Here is a 24,514-nt window from a genome sequence, read left to right on the forward strand (position 1 = left end):
CTTTCTTCCCCACAACCTCTTCTTCACAATGCCTCCAGAACAGATAGTCTATTCTGACATGTCACAAATCCCACTTGTACTGCTTTGAATGCCACCAAATTTTGTAATTACACAGAAAAAAAATAAAAAAATAAAAAAATTCTAGCACAACTTGCTCCTCACATATATTTTCTGATTCTAGCAGGGCACTGGATGGTGTTGCAAAGGACAGAGAAGAAGACTCAAAGATTCAAAGCACGCAACCATGCCAGTAGGTCAGCAAAGATCTGTCAAAATCTCACTCTTTAGGCATCAAGATTCAGAGCTGACTCTTAACAGACACTGGGTCTGTCCTCAACCATGAACAGGACAGAGCCATGACCTCTCTTCAGCTTTGTTAGCCCTTGATACTCTGCTGCTGACCCAGATCCCCCAAGCAATTGCATCTGGCATAGTGCAGGAAGTACATGAGATAAGCAATTGAGTTGAGCAGCATGATACTCTTACCTTCAGCACAACAACCCTGATTGCTCATGTGGCGACTTAATTACCAGGGCAACAAAACAGAGAAAAAATGCAGCAAGCAAGCAGGGTCTTCCAGAGAGATACCTGCATCCTGGATTTCACAGAATCACAGGGGTTGGAAGGGACCTCAAGAGATCATTGAGTCCAACCCCTCTGCTAAAGCAGGTACCCTACAATAGGTCACACAAGTAGGTGTCCAGATGGGTCCTGAATATCTTCATATAAGAAGACTCCACAGTCCCTCTGGACAACCTATTCCAGTGCTCCATCATACTTACTGTATAGAAGTTCTTCTGCATGTTGTGGGACAAAGAAAGTCATTACCTTGCAAATGAGTAAACAAGCTTGTTAGCTACTTGAGCCAGAGGTAAACATGTACGAGGCACCTGGTTGTACATGTGAGCAAGGGGCTGTTGCACGGGTACAAAAGACTGTTAACACATACAATAGAGGTCTTCGTTCTCTACCAGCAATGGAGTCTGTGACTCTCCTGCCACAGCATGTTACTATGGAACTTCCTATGTTCAAGTTTCAGGCTATTACTCCTTGTCCTGTCACTACACACCACCGAGAAGAGCATCATCCATTTGCCCCCACCTCCCTTTAGGTATTCATAAATATTTTTCAGTCCCCCTCTCAGTCTTCTTTTCCACAGACTGAACAGACTCAGGTTACTCAGCCTTTCCTATACAGGAGATGATCCAGGCCCTTTATTATCTTTGTGTTTCTCTGCTGGACTCCTTCTATGAGATCCCTGTCTTTTTTGAACTGGGGAGCCTAAAGCTGGACACAATAATCTAAACGTAGCCTCACCAGGGCAGAGTAGAAAGGGAGGATCACCTCCCTCGACCTCCCGGCCACACTCTTTTTAATGCATCCACTGTTGTCTCTTAGCAGTGAGTGTTGCCCCTAAAACTCATGCAGAACATAGGAGATTTCACATAAAATCAGTCAAGCCTAGCATCAAAAACAAAACTGTATTTAGAGCAACTGGATGCACCATAGCACTGACCTTACTAAAAGTCTCCATATAATTAAATCAAACTCCCCAGCAAAATGTTTATGCTGTACTATAATTGCAACAGCTGCAAGATCTGCAATGACGGAAACCCTTTGAAAAGGTTAGAATTATAATTCTATAATATGATCCTATTAAAGAACATTTTATTATTCAAACAGTGAGTCGGGAAAAACACTTCTTCCTTTCTTTCTCCCCTTCTCTCCCAGCCTTCTGCTGTGGATGCAGAGGCTATGAGCAACCATCATGCATATCCTATTTTTTTATTATTTGAAAACATTTCCTAGTTAGAAATATGACAGTCGTGAAACCATTTGAAAAGAAAGCTTAAAGGCTTAAAAAAGTGGTAGCATCATGCACTAAAGAGAAAGCTTTAGAAAAGTCTCAAAAGCAGTAGGGCTTTGTACTGAATAAAGCCTGGGAATAATAACACACTTTTTCTTTTCTTTTCAAAACACTGCTTTGCAACTCCAGAATTTCAAATTCAAAATCTACTTTATTTTCCACTAAACACTCATACAGCCCAGGTTAGAGCTGAAGACGTTTTTACAGGGGGTTTATATTAGTCCATCACCTGCTTGAACCAGAGCAATAGCCTTTTTTTTTGTCATTATTAATGCACAGAAGTGTATTTTACAATAACATATACCATAGGAATATGAATCACACTGACATTCAGCAGGATTTGTGCTTCTAGACAATAGTTGAAAGTTCTTTCCATAAATATTTATATTGAAAATATTGCCTGGAATATATCACAATAACGTCACTATCCCAGTTGCAAAGAGTAACAACAGAGTAACTCAAGTAGTAACAGCACAAAACAGGCATTGAACAAACAGGCCACTATGGGATATGTCGCTGAACAGGAAGGAGAAACAGGATCCAGCACAGGATGCTAGGTACTCACATTACCTCATTAACATCCGATAGACAAAAACCAAGCAGAGATCCCCAGCAACAACTGGTATTTCCGTGGCATTTCAGCACAGCACTAAGCATACTAATTACCAGCAAAAAAGCACAGCCCTCAGTCATAAAGCTAAATTGAGGCTATTGCACTTCAAATAGGCAAAGCCTAACTGTTCACCTGACTTGGCACTAATCATGCACTTTTGGCATGGGCATTTTTAGACCCATGGCCCATAGAATCCAGGGCACAGGCAATGCTCCCAGTACAGGGGGTGGGATGTATCAGGGCTACAGGTACAAAACCTCCTGGCAAAATAAATGAGTGAAGTTGAGGCCCCTGGGTGTGCTCAGCCCAGAGTAGAGTAGCTGAGGGGAGACCTCATGGCAGCTGCAGCTCCTCACAGGGAGTGGAGGGCTGAGCTCTGCTCTGGTGAAAACAGTGAGACCTGAGGGAATGCTGTAGAGCTGGATATTAGAAAATGGTTCTTTACTAGAAGGTGGTGGGCATGGAACAGACCCCTCAGGGTAGGGGGCATAGCCCAGAGCTGCCTGCATTATGGAGCATTTGGGCAATACTCTCAGACACAGGGTTTGGGTTTGAGGTGGCCCTGTGTGGAGCCAGGATTTGGACTCTGTGATCCTTGTGGGGCCCTTTCAACTCAGGGTATTCTAAGATTCTAGGATTCAGTAGGGTAATAGAAACCACTCTAGCTTTGTTGTCGGAAAAGAGTTTTGAATGAAACAGGGAAATCTATGTCAAGTGAGTACAAAAATTGTGGAGTTAGGGATGTTTAAACAAGGAAGGGTCACTGGAAACAGCAAGTCTTTGGGTGAATTAGTTCTAGGGTATCAGGTAGGAATCCAGCAACATTTGTTTAAGTTTTCTGTACAGTGAGATGAGAAAATAAATACTGTCATATATTTTTCACAGGCAGACAGAGTGAAAACACTTAGGAAAAGCCTTGGAGAGATAAAAAGAGAGTAGCCCAGAGGCTTAAACTACGGATGGATTCAAAATCCCAACCAAAGACTCCTTATGAATACTGAAGCTGACTCCAAAGCAGTGAAACTCCCTCCTTGACTTGACTTTCAGTTAGCAGCAGAAGAGCTTAGCAAATGGACTTAGCAAGCAGCTTTCCTGTGTCCAGACACAGCCACAGATTTCACATACTGCTCACATATACACATAGAAGTCCTTTTCAGAGCCCATCATCTCTCCTGCCACTAAATCACTGCCTTCTGTAGAGAGTGTGACTAAATTGAGCAGTCCAGCAGGAAGCAGAGAGCAGAGAAGCTGAACCTTATGATGCGCAAGGGAAAGGAAGGAAAAAAATCATAATTATAAAGGCACATATTTCCTCCGTATGGCAAATTCATCTTTGTCTCCAGAACAAAGCCAATTAAACAAAATAAACATCTCAGCACTGAATGCATGCTCAGAGCTGCAGCTGTCATCAACTATAGGACGATCCTCAGATCTGGCTCAAGAGCCACCATGAAGGCAAAGGGTACTGACTGCTTCTATTGGTGCTTGCTTCATCCCTAGTCTGTGTTATGAACTTTCTAGAGCAATTCAGCTGTAGTATCAGTCTCAAAGTAACTTCTGCACTCACACTAAGAGGCACAGCAAGTTCACCTGAGCTGTGCTCTGCTGTGGCTAGTTTGCAGATGATACCAGAGAGAGAAAGCAAGAAGTCACTGGGCGTCACTGCATGATGCTGATGTGATGTTTTAGCACAATTTCCACACAAAAACAGTGGATTCAACAAGGCTGGTATACAAGTTCTCCAGCTCAAGGTTTCAAGCAGTCTAGCTATGATCATTCACTGTTCTCAACAGAGCACTTCTAACACAGCTGCTGGGAACAAGACAAGACCACATATCTGAGCTGTTGCTGGAGTAGCACACACCAGCTAGGCTACACATGGTTCTGCTGCATGCTCCAACCACATCTCCCTATTGTGAATAAAATAAACTTTCACAACTGCTATTTGATAGGGAGAAAAGTGGGTGGGTCAAAATTAAGATTACAGTAAACAGGCTGTAATGCCACATGCAGCAATAGCAGCCGTGAGACCAGTTACATGCCATTAGGTGTGGTATCTTCTCATTTCCTTGTTTCTTTTTTTCTGAGTCTGCATTTAGCATGTGGCTGCCTGAGCAAATCAACTTAATGGTGTTTCTCCATCTGTTGGGATGTAGTGTGATAAGCTTGTATAATTTGTAAGTTAATTATTTACATATGTTCCTGAAATTAGAGGAAAAGAGAAAACCGTTTGCAGGAACACGGAGGGATGCAACAGCTGAGTTTAACTCTGATCCCATGGCATCCGAGAATAGCTTGGCGGCTCCTACTGATTTCCAGGGAAATGACATGAGGATGAAAGAAAAGAATATGAAATGCAGCTGTCAAGCTTCTAGCTCAGAGGAATTAATGCAGAATCGTAACAGAATCGCAGAATGTCTTACAGTGAAGGGAACTGTAAAGCCCACCTAGTCCCAACCCCCTGCCATGGACAGGCTGCCCAACCACTAGCCCAGGCTGCTCAACCACTAGCCCAGGCTGCCCAGGGCCCCATTCAACCTGACCTTGAACACCTCCAGGGATGGGACACCCACAGATTCCTTGGGCAGCTGTGCCAGTGCCTCACCACTCTCTGAGTAAAGAATTTCTTACTAACATCTAACCTAAATCTTCCATCTTTTAGTTGAAAGCCATTCTCCCTTGTCCTGTCACTATTAGACAGTGTAGAAGAAGGAGCTAATCTAGTCCAAAATTATTCTGCAGAAGCATAAGGCTGTCAGACCAGGCAGGCAGGGATGGGGAAACCACTCATATAGCATCACTACACCTGCTTCTCACCACATCTCCATGGGCTCACAAACAGCCCTGCCTCCCACTGGGCTTGGGCTGAACTGCTTTTAGTCATGAATTTTTCTTAATAACCATCTCAGACACAAGTGCTGCTGGACAGACCCCTTCCCTCCTCCAAGGGAGCTATGAGGGTGCCCCTGCTCCTCCTCCCCACCTTGGAGACATTCAAGGTCAGGGCTCCAAGCAGCCCGATCTAGATGTAGATGTCCCTGTTAATTGCAGGGGAGTTGGACAAGAGGGCCTTTAAAGGTCCCTTCCAACTCAAACAATTCTATGATTTGAGGGTATCTTTGGGCTGTCTCGCAAGTTCTGGATGGAGAAAGAGTAGGAGGTGCTGGAGACACGAGCAGCTTTCAGATCTGACAGCCTCACACTTCTGTGAGATCAGACTTTGGGGTGGATGGAAAAAGCATGTCAGCAGTGCCACTTGCTCTCTTTTTCCATTGGACTGGCCCAATCCGAGAAAAACGTGTCAGCTGTGCAGCCATACAAGGAGTTTAACAATAGCTGATGCCCCAGTTCAGGATTCCAGGAGGAGCACAATTCTGACTTGCTCTTTTCCTCACTCCAACACATTGCATCTAGTGTGAAGGCAAATCTAAACAAGCTGTCAAAGCTTCTACAACTGCAGTTTTTACCAACATTAAGTGGTTTTTATTATTATTTTGTGAAAGAAACGGCTTTTCACTAAAATATATACATATATATTTTTTCAAAAAAAAAAAAAAAAATCCCATAAGTCATTAGCAAGTTTTGCATCTCTCCATCTTACACTGTAGGGAACAGATCTCGGTACTGTTTGATGGTCAAGACCAGATGCGTTTAGTCCTGGCTTGCATGGCACGGTGCTGCCCTTTGCCACCAGAAGGACTGCAGGAGCTGCAAGAAATGCATTGTTGCAAGGTTCTTGTCACATAGGAATCACATTGAATCAAAATATCCACTGCAGTGGTATTTCCCCATTAGAATTTTATTCCAAATGCTGATTTCCCACCCAGAGCCTTACAACCCATCTTACAGCTGATTAGACCAGATGCACATCAGTATTTTGATGATCCCATCAGCACTTTTTGTTTCTGGGAAAGGGGTTGCTAGCTGGTTTTGACAAAGTTCCAAGGGGACAATGCCGTAATAAAAGAGGTTTTCTGCAGTTCTTCCTCAGACAAGAAATTTTTAACAAGACAAGTAGCACCATCCTCTGGACGTCAGTGGGAATCAAGCACAGAGCAGACAAGCCTGGTTCCTTAGGCAGGACTGGATTCAGATTTCCCCATCTGTGGAAGCTTCAGGCATCCACCCCACTTGCTGGAGTTCTGTGTGAGATTTCCATTTACATCATGCTTAACAGACTCAGAGATTTAATTCGGTATTTTTTAAAAAGCCACTCAAGCAATGGATTGAAATTATAAGGAAGAAAAACTCAGCTGAAGAGATAAAGCAAAGAAAGAGCAGGGTCTAAGAGAAGCTCTTTTAAAGACTGTTTTCCATATTATTTTATGACCTGTAAATCACTACCATAGTATACAGATCACAGAGTCACTGAGTAAAGCATAGCACAAAATTAGTTTATCCTGAAATTTACACTACGGAAAGCTTTGATGACATATCAAAACAAAAGCAAATCTTAGGGCTTAAATTCATCCTTCATTTCAGAAGTTAAAGTCCTTGGAAAAATAAATTAAGCACTGAGAAAAAGTTTGGTTCATAATATTTCCTCTGTCAATTGATTTTAAAAGATCTTAATTTTTCACTCAGGTATTTTGATGTTCCCAGCTTATTTCAAGTCTGTTTCAAAGTTTGCTTGCAAATATATAAGAATGAAGTAAAAGCTAACATTTCTTTTAAACTGCTGAGAAAGAAAACTCATTCTTAAATGGAAAGGCTGGAGCTTTTACTATGAAGGAGCAAAAGTTAAGATTCAAAACGTTACCCTAATTAGAAAAATCAATAGGAAAATACAGAGATTAGTTTATCAAAAAGAGTAGGGTATTCCCTCTTGTCACAATGTTTGTAAAAGCATTTTCCCAGATGATATAATCTACTTAAAGAGACTTTGAGGTCAGATACTGCTCACATGTAATACAGGGAAGGAAAACTTGTGGAAGAGGTGATGTTCACGGTTCTGCAAATGCAGTAATGCTATATAAGACATAAGCCTTAAACTAGGGGGTTCTCACAAACCTCAGCTTGTGAAATCCTGGAGCTTATTTATGGCTGCTGCAAAGCAAAACACCCTTTGTATAATGCAGGAATGGTGACAGCCCTAGGTCAGATGGGACTGTAAGATCATTCTTGTAGTTTTTCAGTGTATGGGAACTAATATCATTTGGTGTTTTAGATGAAAATCTTGTTACTTGCAATATACAGAAGAAGGGAGACTTAGCATTTAATTTCCCTAATTACTCTTCCAGTGCTAATGTCTAAGTGGAGAATAGGAGGTCTGCCTGAAAGTTTGGTGTCTTCCTGTGTTTCACAAGATCAGATCCAAGAAATAACATCATCTTAATGGAGAATCATAGAATCATAGAATTACTCAGGTTGGAAAAGACCTTGAAGATCAAGTCCAACCGCAGCCTAACCAGTAGCCCATCTCTAAAAACAAAACAAAACAAAACAAAAAAAAACACCACAACAACAAACCTCTGCTAAATCATATCCCTGAGTACCACATCCAAACGGCTCTTAAACACATCCAGGGATGGCGATTCAACCACCTCCCTGGGGAGCCCATTCCAGTACCTAACCACCCTTTCTGTAAAGAAGTTCTTTCTAATATCCAACCTGAACTTGCCCTGGCGCAACTTGAGGCCATTTCCCCTCGTCCTGTCACTTGTCACTAGTGAGAAGTGACCTGCCCCACTCTCACTGTAAGAACCTTTCAGGTACTGGAAGACGATGATAAGGTCTCCCCTCAGCCTCCTCTTCCTCAGACTAAACAGCCCCAGCTTCCTTAGCCTCTCCTCATAGGGCTGATTCTCCAAGCCCTTCATGTGCCTCGTTGCCCTTCTCTTGACCTGCTCCAGTACCTCCATGTCTTTCTTGTGCTGAGGTGTCCAAAACTGGACAGTAAAGTCATGCAACAGATTTAGAAATGTGAATCTTTCAAATGTGAATCTTTCAAATTCAAGGCTGAGGTCATGAAAGCTCCTCACTCATTTGTCCAGAAGCTCCATTTGGTTTTACCAGCCAGGCAGGGATGTACTAATTCCAGAAGCAGTGAGGTCTAACAGAGAGGAGACCACAACTGTGTCCACAATTCCCTCTATGGATTTGGCAAATAACTTCATTCACTCTGCTTATATTTCCCTATCCCTATGGAGATGATGCTTTCACAGGGTTGTTCTAAAGGTAACATCCATACATGGCCGGGATGTGCTCAGTTTACTGCAACTGAGCTGCTGAGCACTGGCTGAGGACACGGTGTGCGTTCTGTTAATTAATCAGATCCAGTCTGTGCCAGTGCAAGGCTTCCCCACACAAGATGTTGGCTTTAGGAGGCTGTAGCCAGGTGGGGGTTGGCCTCTTCTCCCAGCTAACAGTGATGGGACCAGAGGGAACGGCTTCACGTTGCAGCAGGGGAGGTCCCCATTGGATGTCAGGAAGAACATCTGTGCTGAAAGAGCGGTCTGGCACCTGCACAGCTGCCCTGGGAGCTGGGGGAGTCAGCGTCAGTGGAGGCGCTCCAGAAGCGTGGGGATGTGGCCCTGAGGGACGTGGGAACCTGGGGGGTGGTTGGTGGGACTTGGTGATCGTAGAGGTCTTTGCCAACCAGAGAGATTCTGTGATTCTGTGACTCGTTTATTGGCATGAGTGGTACAGCTATCAGCAGGCAACAGCCCACAGGCAGAGCCTGGAGAACATCACGGCAAGACGTAAACGCTCGACTGGGACACTGCTGGAGCCACAGGCCCCGTAGCGTTCAGGTGGGGCCAGGAGGGTGCATGTGCCGCCCAGTGCCTTCGGCAGCACCAACACGCCGGGTTCCAGCAGGGCTGTGTCCGGCACCGGGCCCCTATCTGTGCGCTGGCTGCAAGAGCCATCTCCCCCCTGCAGCCCCTCCATCTACAGCTGCAGCACCATTCCCTCATGGCCAAGGGCATCTAGACGTGGTGCATGACCACCCACACCGGCGCTTGGCGGAGCTCAACCAGGCGACACCGAGCCGAGCCTGCAGCTGTGCTGCTGTTACCGTGCCACCCTCTGTGATGCCATCACACCTCACAGGGATGAGGGCACCCAAGAATGACATCAGAATGGAACGGCCATTGTGACGCGCGGGCTGCGGAACAGAGCTGAGGCTGCGGGGCTCAGTCCAAGCTCAGTGCGACTTGGTGAGGTGAGCAGGGAGGAAGGGGCTGCCTGAGGCTGCCCAGGGAGGGAGGCCGGTTCCACAGCACTCGGGGGCCTGAGCTGCCAACTCAGCCTCGTCCCTCTTCTCCCATAGGTTAGCACGCAGAGGACGGAGCCCAGAAGTGATGGGACAGACACTCTGCACTTGGTTTCGGTCGACGCGCACGGCGTGTGCGGAGACACAGGAGGATGCCGGCTCGGAAGAGCCAGGTGAGAGCCAAGTATCCCTGCATGCACGGCCTGCGGCCCTGCCCCTCAGCTGGCACAGCCGGCACAGAGCAGCCCCTGGGACAGCCCAGAGAGCACCTGGCCCCGCAAGGCGCTCACTGCTGTTACTCTCTCCTCTCCAGCATGCGTACTCTGTGGCCTAGAGGATGAGGACTCGGGCATCCTTGGGTTCAAACAGAGGATTCATAGATTGTCTTACCATGAGTTTTGTGCGGTGAGTTCCCTCGTGGCTCCTGCCACCTTCCTCCCACCAGTGATTCCCTCCTTTCTGCCCTAACTAGACCGTGCTCTTTCCTCCTGTACAGCGATTTGCCAACGGTCTTTGTGATAACGTTCCTGGTAACAACGAGGAACGTTTTTCTTTTGAAGACCTGACGCGCACAGTGGTGGAGGCAGAGCAGACGGTGAGCACTGGACCGGAACAGGGAGCTTGGTGCCAGGAGAGCTTAGCCTGGTCCCAAGAAAGCAATCCCAGCCCCTCCTCCCAGCTCCAGGAGACATTCCTGCTCTTGCAGACCAGCCCTGTTCACCAGGCAGCTCTGCAGAGTGCCACCCAGCCCTGCCCGCATCCTGCGCCCTGCCCAGCGGTGCGGGGCCCGCTGCGTAGGCCCTGAGCCTGCAGCTGATGGGGGCTGCTCTGCTCTTTCCAGCTCTGCTTTGTCTGTGACATTTCGGGGGCCAGCATCACCTGCGCAGAGCCAAGATGTGAGCGCAGCTTCCATCTGCCCTGCGCCTATGAAGGCCAATGCGTCACCCAGTACTTTGGGTTGTACAGGTAAGAGCTGCCAGGTGTGGCCTGTGGCCTCCAACCCTGCTGTCAGCACCAGCCAAAGCAGCGAGGAACGCGCTGTGAACCTGCCAGCAGCCTGACAGAGCCAGAGCCAAGGCCTGGGGCTCCTTCCCAGTCCTCTGCCCTCCTCGCAGCCCTTCTCACCTCGCCCTTCCCTTCCATCTCCCCCCAGGGCCTTCTGCTGGGAGCACCGCCCGCAGCAGGCAGTGCAGGCAGCACCGGAGCCGGACACAACCTGCATCATCTGCATGGAGACCGTAGGTGACAGCAGGTCGTACGGCACCATGGTGTGCCCAGCCTGCCAACACGCCTGGTTCCACCGGGCCTGCATCCAGGTAGGAGCCCTCCCCTCGACCTGCGGCACCGCAGGCGCTCAGCAGCACCAGGCCCGGCTCACACCCACACTGCTTGTGCTGCTTGTGTTTCTGCTGCAGAGAATGGCCCTCGGCTGTGGGCTTCAGCGCTTCCACTGCCCCAACTGCAGAGACGCGCAGACGTTTCTGCAAGACATGCTGACTCTGGGGATCCGAATCCCATTCAGGTTGGTGTCTTTCAGCCAGCTCTTGAGATGTGAGGGCACAAGAGCTGTGCCTGCCCAAGGACTGCCCCGGCAGGCCTGGCGCTTGGCAGCCATTAACATGGGCCTATGTGTCCGTGAGAAGCAGGAACCAGGGAGAAGGTGGATGGGGATGTATGGATTTCATGGGTTAGTTTTAGTCCTGGGCCAGTGAGTGCTCATCACATTCCCTCCCTTCTCTGGTAGAATTCCAATATGGTGGGAAAACGTCGCCTACGCAGGACTGGCAGTTTGGTACCGACGCTGCGTGGCCAGCGACTGCCATTACCCCCAGGGCAGACTGCAGTCAGGAGAGGGGTGAGTGAGCTCAGCTGCCCTCTGGGGCTCTGCCTGGCATCGCAGCCTCACCACAGGCTGGGGGAGCACAGACTGAGCACCAGAGCTGTGCCGGGCACTCCCTGGCTCAGGGCACTTTGTGCTCACGGCCACAACCCGTTGCTTTCCACAGGCCTTGGGAGCTGCTCCTCTGCAGCTCCTGTGCTGCACGAGGCACACACCGCCTCTGTTCCCACCTGAGCGACAGCACAACCATCTGGGAGTGCAACGCCTGTGCTGGAGAGGGCACCGGTAAGAGGCAAACAGCCACGTGCTGCTGGGCTGGGCCAGGCGAGGCCTGGCAGCGGCTGCTCAGAGCGGCCTTGCTCAAATCCCTCCAGCCCGGGACAAACGGGAGCCAGTTCCACCCCGTGGCTGGAATTCCATCCTGCTCACTTTCCTGCCTCCCCTTACAGCCTCCGGCACCAGCTCAGGTCTTGCTGGCCTCAGCAACACCAGCCAGCAGGGACTGCAGCCATCTGAGAGCTCTGTGGCAACAGAGAGCAGCAGCTCCGGCACCTCCAGCCAGGCACCATCAGGGCCAGATCACCGTTCCTGTGTGCCTGAGAGCAGCGGCCTGTCCATCCAGCGCAGGACGGACCGCAGGAGAATCCCTGCACGTCTGCGCGGGGATGAAAACATCTTTAATGAGTCCCGAGGACGCCGTGGGAGAACCCACAATGCTGCTGCGATTGCCGAGAGCAGCACAGACTCTACCAGCCAGGGGACATCTCGGTCCTCGAGGCGCTGCCCTGCACTTGGATACAACCTCAGGTGCAGGCAGGGACAGCGGGCCCGGACAAGAAGCCGCTCTCCGTTGCGGCGCCGGGCCCCAGAATCTGCGAGCCGGCCCCAGAGACACCGTGGGAGCGGGCAGACAGCAACCCCAGGTGCTCAGAGCTGCACCCGCAGCTCCACCACACCGGCAGCACCGGGGTCCTCCAGGGCTTCCACAACAGCCGATGGAAGCCCATCCAGACATCCGGGGCGGGCCCGCACTCGCAGCCGCTCGCCTCTCCATCGCCGGCCTGCGGACACCGACAGCCAGCCCCGAAGACGCCGCACCAGCCGGTCCAGGCGGCGAGGGCCAGCCCAGGGGCGGAGCCGCTCCCGGGTACCACGTCGGGCCCAGCACATCACCGGCCGGCCCTGATGATGCCATGGGAGCTGCCGTCTTCAAGCTCCAATCCCATCTCCAACCCCAAACCCTAACCCTAATCCTATCCAATATCATCTGAATCCATCTCAATAAAACTTAATTCCCTTACGCCACTGTCAGTTTGGTTCTTCTCTGCCTTTCCCGAGGTGGGCAGCTTTAGGGCCTGGATCCACGGGCTTCCCTTCCCCAGCACCCAACCCATTCCTTCCTCCCCGCAGCCCGGTTCATGCTGAGCTGGGTTCTGGCCCCGACTCCAGCGGGGCGCAACGTTTCCAACGCACACCGTGGAGGAGGCCAGGCTGGCAGCTGCAGCCCCGTTCTGGGCACACATCTTCCTCACACTCTAGAGACCTCCCTGGCTGCTGCTTGTGCACCGTTCTGTATTTTCAGCATAAATCGGGGAAGTCCTCCAAGTCCCCCATGGGAACAAATTCTGCCAGCTGCTCATAGAGCGCCTCGTCCATTTATTCATCCTGGTTAGGTGGTCTATAACAGACTGCCACAAGGTTGTCAGCTTGGTTGGCTTTCCCCTTGATCCACATGGACTCAACCTTATTATTCCCAGGCCCAAACTCAGCAACACACTCTTATAGAGCCCTTATGCCCCTTCTTCCTTTCCTCTCCCTTCTGAAGAGTTGATTGCCCTTCACTGCAGAAATACAGTCATGGGAATTGTCCGACACTGTCTCATCAATGGCAACAAAGTCACAGTTTGCCTGATGCACAATGGCTTCCAGCTCCTCCTGCTTGTTGCCCATGCTTTGTGCATTGGTGTAGAGGACTCAGCTGAGTCACTGGCCTCCTCCCCAAACCCATCATTGCTCCCTCAGGCTCATCTAGCAAACCTCGTTTCATCCCTTTCCCCCTTCATACCTAGTTTAAAGCCCAGCTCCTGGGCTTGGGATCCACTTTTCCTTTTGAGACAGACGGAACCCATCTGCAGCCATCAGGCCAGGTGCCAATTAAATCACCTCGTGTCAGAAAAACCCTGGAATTCCTGCAATTGCACCAGCCTCTCATCCACATATGTATGAGATGGGTTTTCCTGGTCCTCTTACAAGGCAAGAGGATGCAAGTGCCAGTCTGCCTTGGACTGAAGTGGTAGCTGATGCTGCACAGAAGAAAGGAATGCTCTCTCATAGAATGTCACAATTCTGGGTAATCACTGCAGAGATGAACTACGTTAGTCTAACTGGAAAAGAGCTTCCAGGCAGCTTTATAAGAGTAGAAAAATGGTTGTTTGGGTCACAGAGGTGGGATTCTGAGAATCTGAGAGGTAAACTCTTATAGAATCATAGAATCATAGAATTACTCAGGTTGGAAAAGACCTTGAAGATCATCAAGTCCAACCGCAGCCTAACCAGTAGCCTATCTCTTAAAAAACAACCACAAAACAATACCACAACAACAAACCTCTGCTAAATCATATCCCTGAGTACCACATCCAAACGGCTCTTAAACACATCCAGGGATGGCGATTCATCCACCTCCCTGGGGAGCTCATTCCAGTACCTAACCACCCTTTCTGTAAAGAAGTTCTTCCTAATATCCAACCTAAACTTGCCCTGGCGCAACTTGAGGCCATTTCCCCTCGTCCTGTCACTTGTCACTAGTGAGAAGTGACCTGCTCCACTCTCACTGTAAGAACCTTTCAGGTACTGGAAGACGGCAATAAGGTCTCCCCTCAACCTCCTCTTCCTCAGACTAAACAGCCCCAGCTTCCTTAGCCTCTCCTCATAGGGTTGATTCTCCAAGCCCTTAATGAGCCTCGTTGCCCTTCTCTGGACCTGCTCCAGTACCTCCATGTCTTTCTTGTGCTGAGGTGTCCAAAACTGGACAGTAAAGTCATGCAACAGATTTAGAAATGTGAATCTTTCAAATTCAAGGCTGAGGTCCTGGAAGCTCCTCACTCATTTGTCCAGGAGCTCCATTTGGTTTTACCAGCCAGGCAGGGATGTACTAATTCCAGAAGCAGTGAGGTCTAACAGAGAGGAGACCACAGCTGTGTCCAAGATTCCCTATGTGGTTTTGGGCAAATAACTTCATTCACTCTGCTTATATTTCCCTATCCCTATGGAGATGATGCTTTCACAGGGTTGTTCTAAAGGTAACATCCATACATGGCCGGGATGTGCTCAGTTTACTACAACTGAGCTGCTGAGCACTGGCTGAGGACACGGTGTGCGTTCTGTTAATTAATCAGATCCAGTCGGTGCCAGTGCAAGGCTTCCCCACACAAGATGTTGGCTTTAGGAGGCTGTAGCCAGGTGGGGGTTGGCCTCTTCTCCCAGCTAACAGTGATGGGACCAGAGGGAACGGCTTCACGTTGCAGCAGGGGAGGTCCCCATTGGATGTCAGGAAGAACATCTGTGCTGAAAGAGCGGTCGGGCACCGGCACAGCTGCCCTGGGAGCTGGGGGAGTCAGCGTCAGTGGAGGTGCTCCAGAAGCGTGGGGATGTGGCCCTGAGGGACGTGTGCAGCTGGGGGGGGTGGTCGGTGGGACTTGGTGATCGTAGAGGTCTTTGCCAACCAGAGAGATTCTGTGATTCTGTGACTCGTTTATTGGCATGAGTGGTACAGCTATCAGCAGGCAACAGTCCACAGGCAGAGCCTGGAGAACATCATGGCAAGACGTAAACGCTCGACTGGGACACTGCTGGAGCCACAGGCCTCGTAGCGTTCAGGTGGGGCCAGGAGGGTGGATGTGCCGCCCAGTGCCTTTGGCAGCACCAACACGCCGGGTTCCAGCAGGGCTGCGTCCGGCACCGGGCCCCTCACTGTGCGCTGGCTGCAAGAGCCGCCTCCCCCCTGCAGCCCCTCCATCTACAGCTGCAGCACCATTCCCTCATGGCCAAGGGCATCTAGACGTGGTGCATGACCACCCACATCGGCGCTTGGCGGAGCTCAACCAGGCGACACCGAGCCGAGCCTGCAGCTGTGCTGCTGTTACCGTGCCACCCTCTGTGATGCCATCACACCTCACAGGGATGAGGGCACCCAAGAATGACATCAGAATGGAATGGCCATTGTGACGCGCGGGCTGCGGAACAGAGCTGAGGCTGCGGGGCTCAGTCCAAGCTCAGTGCGACTTGGTGAGGTGAGCAGGGAGGAAGGGGCTGCCTGAGGCTGCCGAGGGAGGGAGGCCGGTTCCACAGCACTCGGGGGCCTGAGCTGCCAACTCAGCCTCGTCCCTCTTCTCCCATAGGTTAGCACGCAGAGGACGGAGCCCAGCAGTGATGGGACAGACACTCTGCACTTGGTTTCGGTCGACGCGCACGGCGTGTGCGGAGACACAGGAGGCTGCCGGCTCGGAAGAGCCAGGTGAGAGCCAAGTATCCCTGCATGCAAGGCCTGTGGCCCTGCCCCTCAGCTGGCACAGCCGGCACAGAGCAGCCCCTGGGACAGCCCAGAGAGCACCTGGCCCCGCAAGGCGCTCACTACTGTTACTCTCTCCTCTCCAGCATGCGTACTCTGTGGCCTAGAGGATGAGGACTCGGGCATCCTTGGGTTCAAACAGAGGATTCACAGATTGTCTTACCATGAGTTTTGTGCGGTGAGTTCCCTCGTGGCTCCTGCCACCTTCCTCCCACCAGTGATTCCCTCCTTTCTGCCCTAACTAGACCGTGCTCTTTCCTACTGTACAGCGATTTGCCAACGGTCTTTGTGATAACGTTTCTGGTAACAACGAGGAACGTTTTTCTTTTGAAGACCTGACGCGCACAGTGGTGGAGGCAGAGCAGACGGTGAGCACTGGACCGGAACAGGGAGCTTGGTGCCAGGAGAGCTTAGCCTGGTCCCAAGAAAGCAATCCCAGCCCCTCCTCCCAGCTCCAGGAGACATTCCTGCTCTTGCAGACCAGCCCTGTTCACCAGGCAGCTCTGCAGAGTGCCACCCAGCCCTGCCCGCATCCTGTGCCCTGCCCAGCGGTGCGGGGCCCTCTGCGTAGGCCCTGAGCCTGCAGCTGATGGGGGCTGCTCTGCTCTTTCCAGCTCTGCTTTGTCTGTGACATTTCGGGGGCCAGCATCACCTGCGCAGAGCCAAGATGTGAGCGCAGCTTCCATCTGCCCTGCGCCTATGAAGGCCAATGCGTCACCCAGTACTTTGGGTTGTACAGGTAAGAGCTGCCAGGTGTGGCCTGTGGCCTCCAACCCTGCTGTCAGCACCAGCCAAAGCAGCGAGGAACGCGCTGTGAACCTGCCAGCAGCCTGACAGAGCCAGAGCCAAGGCCTGGGGCTCCTTCCCAGTCCTCTGCCCTCCTCGCAGCCCTTCTCACCTCGCCCTTCCCTTCCATCTCCCCCCAGGGCCTTCTGCTGGGAGCACCGCCCGCAGCAGGCAGTGCAGGCAGCACCGGAGCCGGACACAACCTGCATCATCTGCATGGAGACCGTAGGTGACAGCAGGTCGTACGGCACCATGGTGTGCCCAGCCTGCCAACACGCCTGGTTCCACCGGGCCTGCATCCAGGTAGGAGCCCTCCCCTCGACCTGCGGCACCGCAGGCGCTCAGCAGCACCAGGCCCGGCTCACACCCACACTGCTTGTGCTGCTTGTGTTTCTGCTGCAGAGAATGGCCCTCGGCTGTGGGCTTCAGCGCTTCCACTGCCCCAACTGCAGAGACGCGCAGACGTTTCTGCAAGACATGCTGACTCTGGGGATCCGAATCCCATTCAGGTTGGTGTCTTTCAGCCAGCTCTTGAGATGTGAGGGCACAAGAGCTGTGCCTGCCCAAGGACTGCCCCGGCAGGCCTGGCGCTTGGCAGCCATTAACATGGGCCTATGTGTCCGTGAGAAGCAGGAACCAGGGAGAAGGTGGATGGGGATGTATGGATTTCATGGGTTAGTTTTAGTCCTGGGCCAGTGAGTGCTCATCACATTCCCTCCCTTCTCTGGTAGAATTCCAATATGGTGGGAAAACGTCGCCTACGCAGGACTGGCAGTTTGGTACCGACGCTGCGTGGCCAGCGACTGCCATTACCCCCAGGGCAGACTGCAGTCAGGAGAGGGGTGAGTGAGCTCAGCTGCCCTCTGGGGCTCTGCCTGGCATCGCAGCCTCACCACAGGCTGGGGGAGCACAGACTGAGCACCAGAGCTGTGCCGGGCACTCCCTGGCTCAGGGCACTTTGTGCTCACGGCCACAACCCGTTGCTTTCCACAGGCCTTGGGAGCTGCTCCTCTGCAGCTCCTGTGCTGCACGAGGCACACACCGCCTCTGTTCCCACCTGAGCGACAGCACAACCATCTGGGAGTGCAACGCCTGTGCTGGAGAGGGCACCGGTAAGAGGCAAACAGCCATGTGCTGCTGGGCTGGACCAGGCGAGGCCTGGCAGCGGCTGCTCAGAGCGGCCTTGCTCAAATCCCTCCAGCCCAGGACAAACGGGAGCCAGTTCCACCCCGTGGCTGGAATTCCATCCTGCTCACTTTCCTGCCTCCCCTTACAGCCTCCGGCACCAGCTCAGGTCTTGCTGGCCTCAGCAACACCAGCCAGCAGGGACTGCAGCCATCTGAGAGCTCTGTGGCAACAGAGAGCAGCAGCTCCGGCACCTCCAGCCAGGCACCATCAGGGCCAGATCACCGTTCCTGTGTGCCTGAGAGCAGCGGCCTGTCCATCCAGCGCAGGACGGACCGCAGGAGAATCCCTGCACGTCTGCGCGGGGATGAAAACATCTTTAATGAGTCCCGAGGACGCCGTGGGAGAACCCACAATGCTGCTGCGATTGCCGAGAGCAGCACAGACTCTACCAGCCAGGGGACATCTCGGTCCTCGAGGCGCTGCCCTGCACTTGGATACAACCTCAGGTGCAGGCAGGGACAGCGGGCCCGGACAAGAAGCCGCTCTCCGTTGCGGCGCCGGGCCCCAGAATCTGCGAGCCGGCCCCAGAGACACCGTGGGAGCGGGCAGACAGCAACCCCAGGTGCTCAGAGCTGCACCCGCAGCTCCACCACACCGGCAGCACCGGGGTCCTCCAGGGCTTCCACAACAGCCGATGGAAGCCCATCCAGACATCCGGGGCGGGCCCGCACTCGCAGCCGCTCGCCTCTCCATCGCCGGCCTGCGGACACCGACAGCCAGCCCCGAAGACGCCGCACCAGCCGGTCCAGGCGGCGAGGGCCAGCCCAGGGGCGGAGCCGCTCCCGGGTACCACGTCGGGCCCAGCACATCACCGGCCGGCCCTGATGATGCCATGGGAGCTGCCGTCTTCAAGCTCCAATCCCATCTCCAACCCCAAACCCTAACCCTAATCCTATCCAATATCATCTGAATCCATCTCAATAAAACTTAATTCCCTTACGCCACTGTCAGTTTGGTTCTTCTCTGCCTTTCCCGAGGTGGGCAGCTTTAGGGCCTGGATCCACGGGCTTCCCTTCCCCAGCACCCAACCCATTCCTTCCTCCCCGCAGCCCGGTTCATGCTGAGCTGGGTTCTGGCCCCGACTCCAGCGGGGCGCAACGTTTCCAACGCACACCGTGGAGGAGGCCAGGCTGGCAGCTGCAGCCCCGTTCTGGGCACACATCTTCCTCACACTCTAGAGACCTCCCTGGCTGCTGCTTGTGCACCGTTCTGTATTTTCAGCATAGATCGGGGAAGTCCAAGTCCCCCATGGGAACAAATTCTGCCAGCTGCTCATAGAGCGCCTCGTCCATTTATTCATCCTGGTTAGGTGGTCTATAACAGACCGCCACAAGGTTGTCAGCTTGGTTGGCTTTCCCCTTGATCCACATGGACTCAACCTTATTATTACCAGGCCCAAACTCAGCAACACACTCTTATAGAGCCCTTATGCCCCTTCTTCCTTTCCTCTCCCTTCTGAAGAGTTTGTTGCCCTTCACTGCAGGAATACAGTCATGGGAATTGTCCGACACTGTCTCATCAATGGCAACAAAGTCACAGTTTGCCTGATGCACAATGGCTTCCAGCTCCTCCTGCTTGTTGCCCATGCTTTGTGCATTGGTGTAGAGGACTCAGCTGAGTCACTGGCCTCCTCCCCAAACCCATCATTGCTCCCTCAGGCTCATCTAGCAAACCTCGTTTCATCCCTTTCCCCCTTCATACCTAGTTTAAAGCCCAGTTCCTGGGCTTGGGATCCACTTTTCCTTTTGAGACAGACGGAACCCATCTGCAGCCATCAGGCCAGGTGCCAATTAAATCACCTCGTGTCAGAAAAACCCTGGAATTCCTGCAATTGCACCAGCCTCTCATCCACATATGTATGAGATGGGTTTTCCTGGTCCTCTTACAAGGCAAGAGGATGCAAGTGCCAGTCTGCCTTGGACTGAAGTGGTAGCTGATGCTGCACAGAAGAAAGGAATGCTCTCTCATAGAATGTCACAATTCTGGGTAATCACTGCAGAGATGAACTACGTTAGTCTAACTGGAAAAGAGCTTCCAGGCAGCTTTATAAGAGTAGAAAAATGGTTGTTTGGGTCACAGAGGTGGGATTCTGAGAATCTGAGAGGTAAACTCTTATAGAATCATAGAATCATAGAATTACTCAGGTTGGAAAAGACCTTGAAGATCATCAAGTCCAACCGCAGCCTAACCAGTACCCCATCTCTAAAAACACAAAAACAAAAAAACAAAAAGCAAAAAAACAAACAAAAAAAAAAAAAACCACAACAACAACAAACCTCTGCTAAATCATATCCCTGAGTACCACATCCAAACGGCTCTTAAACACATCCAGGGATGGCGATTCATCCACCTCCCTGGGGAGCTCATTCCAGTACCTAACCACCCTTTCTGTAAAGAAGTTCTTTCTAATATCCAACCTAAACTTGCCCTGGCACAACTTGAGGCCATTTCCCCTTGTCCTGTCACTTGTCACTAGTGAGAAGAGACCTGCCCCACTCTCACTGTAAGAACCTTTCAGGTACTGGAAGACGGCAATAAGGTCTCCCCTCAGCCTCCTCTTCCTCAGACTAAACAGCCCCAGCTTCCTTAGCCTCTCCTCATAGGGCTGATTCTCTAAGCCCTTAATGAGCCTCGTTGCCCTTCTCTGGACCTGCTCCAGTACCTCCATGTCCTTCTTGTGCTGAGGTGCCCAAAATTGGACACAGTACTCAAGGTGAGGCCTCACCAATGCTGAGTACAGGGGCTGGATGACTTCTTTAGTCCTGCTCACCACACCATTCTTAATACAAGCCAGGATGCCATTGGCCCTCTTGTCCGCCTGGTCACACTGCTGGCTCATATTCAACTGACTGTCCATCAGCACACCAAGGTCCCTTTCCGTCTGGGAGCTTTCCAGCCACACCTCCCCAAGCTTGTAGGGTTGCCTGGGGTTGTTGTGACCAATATGCAGGACCCAACACTTGGCCCTGTTGAAATTCATTCCATTAACCTTGGCCCATCGATCAAGTCTATCCAGGTCCCTCTGTAGTGCCCTTCCCCACTCAGGCTGATCAACACTCCCTCCCAGCTTAGTGTCGTCTGCGAACTTACTGAGGGTGCACTCAATCCCCTCATCCAAATCATCAATGAAGATGTTAAACAGAAGCGGCCCAAGCACCGAGCCCTGAGGGACGCCGAGAAATGTAAAAGTGTTTCACACTGACAGCTGTATTCTAGTCTGGGATGTGCTGTAGATGCTGAGAGTCTCCAGCTTTGGTGATCCGAGAGAGAACAAAAAATGGGCCCATTCAAAGAGTCAGCAATGGACGTATTTTATGATTTCCATTTTGGCATCAGAAACCCCATCTTCACATCTACCTGAGGAACCAGAGCAGCTGAATTCCCACAAAGGAGCCTGGTTGTAATTTCTTCTGCTGATTTTCTCAGCCATTTAGGGGTAATTTTCCTCTCCAAAACAGCTGTTTGATTTTCTTGAGTTTTATGACACCGTATCTCACTATCCAATGGATGATAAGTTCCAAATATGATGACTATTCTCCTGCATCTATTGCATAGTTACATTGAAAGGATATTTATGATTACTAAGTCTTGTTTTTCTCTTCATTGCAGCCTGCCTATAGAGTTACTCAAGTCATTTTTGTTACCACTGCAGCCACCAACCTCTAAGTGATCCTAATAAATTTGTAGTGGTATATTTAAAGGCAGAGTCTTCCTTCTAATAATCTCACATTGTGACCTTTTACAAATCCTCTCCTCCATGCTGGTCTACTGAAATAGATATATTTTCTAGCACATGGCATTTGAAAACCAAGAACTCTACATATGCTGTAATCGCACTTATTTTATCAAGGTCTGTGCTAATCTTTGAAATGCTTGCAGTAGGCCTCAATCTTTCTTATATATTCCCCCATGCATGCAGATTACCAGTCTGATGCACACAATAAGAAGAAGTGTAGTCCCATAGTGGGCCAAGGATCTGAGTCCTTGTAATTTTGCCAGGCTACTCCAACCATCCTTCTTTGCCCTCTCATAAACAAGAAGATGAAAAGGATTTATCTGTTTACCAACTACAGGTAAGAATTCCTTTGAAATGTCTGGGTATACTCTAGGGAAAAATTAGAAGCTAATACTTTCCTTGCTTATCCTTTGCATAAGCCTTTGTGTTAATCTCCTCCTACTATTTTTCATTTGTCAGGTCCCTCGAGGCTGTTTCTGTGTACATCTTGCACACTACTAAGCACACTGCAGCTTAAACACAAGCGTTTCCCATTTACCAGTAATGTTGGTAATTCTTCTTATAAGTACCAGAAATGCTGTGTCCTTTGACATTTTAGTGATGCATAAACCCATTGTCTGGAATATAAATGTGAGTGGAGAGCTGCTTTTGCAACAGTGTAAATTAAAATTTTCTTGGAGAAGTAGTTCGACATTTCTGTTTTCAGCTTTTCCACTGGGCAGAATTTCATATCGTTACACATCCCTGAGTGAGAAGACTACTTCAACATGGACATTACCTTACAGAAAGCATTGCCACAGCGTCCAATAAAGGCTTGATTAAGAGGAATATCTTCTAACAGGGTAAGCACTAAAAGTGGAAGGACTTCTCTCACTGAGCTGAACTGTATCACCCTCAATAAGAAGAACCATTAAAACCAAAGACTGAGAATAGATTAGTTCAGTAGATATGAAAATCTGGTGTTTAAAAAGAACAATCGGTATATATGTATTTTCAGTTTGGTAAGAAAAGGCTATTTATAGAAAAGGCAAATGGATTTTTTAGACTAACTTCAGACCTCTACTGTAGGACACAACCCATGGATAAACCTTCCCAAAGAAGAAACCTATTTCATATTTCCTGAACTGCTCCCTGGAAGAGTCTGGTACCCTTCACTGTGTGCCTGTGCTGCTGTCCTAGAGACCTTTGAATCAAATATGGAAAGTTAGGTATACAGCCTCCCTTGCCTGCCCCAAATCCTCTCTTTTATCCAAAAAGAGCACTGATGACTGCAGTCTGAACTGTTCTTATTAAAATTTTTAACTTACTTAAGCATATAATGAACGAGGTCTACCAACACATCAGAAGAAACCATGCTCTTCTTGATAAGTTAAAGTCTGCTTTGCTTACATATTTCACCCCTCAAACAGCTCACTTTATTAAAAAAGTGGTGAGTCAGGTTTGAACTCTGACTTTAGCAAAAAAGCATCTCTTAAATTAATAGGGAACCATTCTCTGCAGTCCAGTATTTTCAAAGTGTTATTTCAATGATAGCAATATGACTTGAGGTGGGTAGTTAATAGACCTGAAGAAGTTAATCAAAAAGAAGTACATTACTTCTTCTGCAGCAAAGCGCTCAGTGGCATCAGGTGTGCCATAATCCTATACTGTCAGATGCATGCATGCAAGGCATGCAGCAGAAAAACAATGCTAAGGGAGGATCAGTTTTGCCCAAATCTCAGTTCACCACTACCCATAAGCATATTTCAAAAGCTCTCTGAATCGAGGTCTCAATTATAAATTAAATAGTATTACGGGAAGATGAAGGGGAGTTTGATACTTTTCATTTAAATAGCCTTTGCAGGTAAGATAATTCAGGCTCCCTTTTCCACGGTGCATCTGTATGTAATCTCAAGTCAATAAGCTGAGCAAACGGCATCTGCAAACAATAAAGCAACTGGCAACTACCACAGCAACTGATAAAGAAGCAGCAACATGTCCTAGCAGGGACTGCCCTTTCCCACAAATGCCTCTGGGGCCAGGCTTGTGCAGGGGAGACCACACACACACAAGGGAGGTACCATATTCCCTGTGGCTCCCACTCCTCCCAGCATCACCAGCTTGGCAACCAGCACCCGGGGAAACCAGCCTGGGGTGCAGGAGGTGGCAGCAAGCTCCACTCTTGGAGGAGTCAGGCACGGGTGACAGTGCAGGGATGACACCCCCTGGGACTACAGCTCTTTACTTCTGCTCCTCCTCTAGCCCTTGCCCACTGTGTGCAAGATACTGTTCTTCAGCACGACCCCCTGGGCTCCCTTTCTGTCCCTTATCAGTGAGCACTCCTCCTTTCCTCATTCTTTTATTCAGTTTCTCTTATTTATTTTACTTATTACAGGACTCAACTGACCTAAAGCTTCCCCACCATTACATAAAGAACAGAAAGCACTTGTCTCAGCCAATTCCCACTCCCTTTTGTGACCTCTCTAAGCTGCTGTCTCAGTGTTTTGGCACAGAAAGGACCCAGCCATTTGTCAGCGATATTACAGAGATGAGCAAGATGCAATGCAAGATTGTTTCTCCATGTCTCCCAACTTCACCAGTCTTTTAAAAAAAGCTTGAGGTAGCAAAAAGAGTATATAGACAAACACACAGATGTCTGGCCCAGGGGATAAAGTATCAGAATCTCCGACCGCCCTACATCACCAAGCAGCTACATACACAA

General features: G+C 50.3%; 2 protein-coding genes across 2 annotated transcripts; both read left to right on the forward strand.

The window, feature by feature from the left end:
• The first annotated feature begins 9,848 nt into the window (after window positions 1-9,848).
• LOC140249233 (uncharacterized) lies at window positions 9,849-12,722 on the forward strand. Its single transcript, XM_072330648.1, has 8 exons — window positions 9,849-9,869; window positions 10,193-10,291; window positions 10,538-10,662; window positions 10,850-11,012; window positions 11,112-11,218; window positions 11,441-11,551; window positions 11,703-11,821; window positions 11,986-12,722. The coding sequence occupies exons 1-8, from the start codon at window positions 9,849-9,851 to the stop codon at window positions 12,720-12,722; spliced, it is 1,482 nt and encodes a 493-aa protein (XP_072186749.1).
• A 3,242-nt stretch (window positions 12,723-15,964) lies between these two features.
• On the forward strand, window positions 15,965-18,902 carry LOC140249234 (PHD finger protein 7-like). The gene is made up of 9 exons (XM_072330649.1): window positions 15,965-16,049; window positions 16,190-16,281; window positions 16,373-16,471; window positions 16,718-16,842; window positions 17,030-17,192; window positions 17,292-17,398; window positions 17,621-17,731; window positions 17,883-18,001; window positions 18,166-18,902. Exons 1-9 carry the CDS (start codon window positions 15,965-15,967, stop codon window positions 18,900-18,902), a joined length of 1,638 nt encoding a protein of 545 aa, XP_072186750.1.
• The last annotated feature ends 5,612 nt before the right edge of the window (window positions 18,903-24,514 follow it).

Source organism: Excalfactoria chinensis, chromosome 2, assembly GCF_039878825.1.
Source record: "Excalfactoria chinensis isolate bCotChi1 chromosome 2, bCotChi1.hap2, whole genome shotgun sequence".
Classification (NCBI taxonomy): domain Eukaryota; kingdom Metazoa; phylum Chordata; class Aves; order Galliformes; family Phasianidae; genus Excalfactoria; species Excalfactoria chinensis.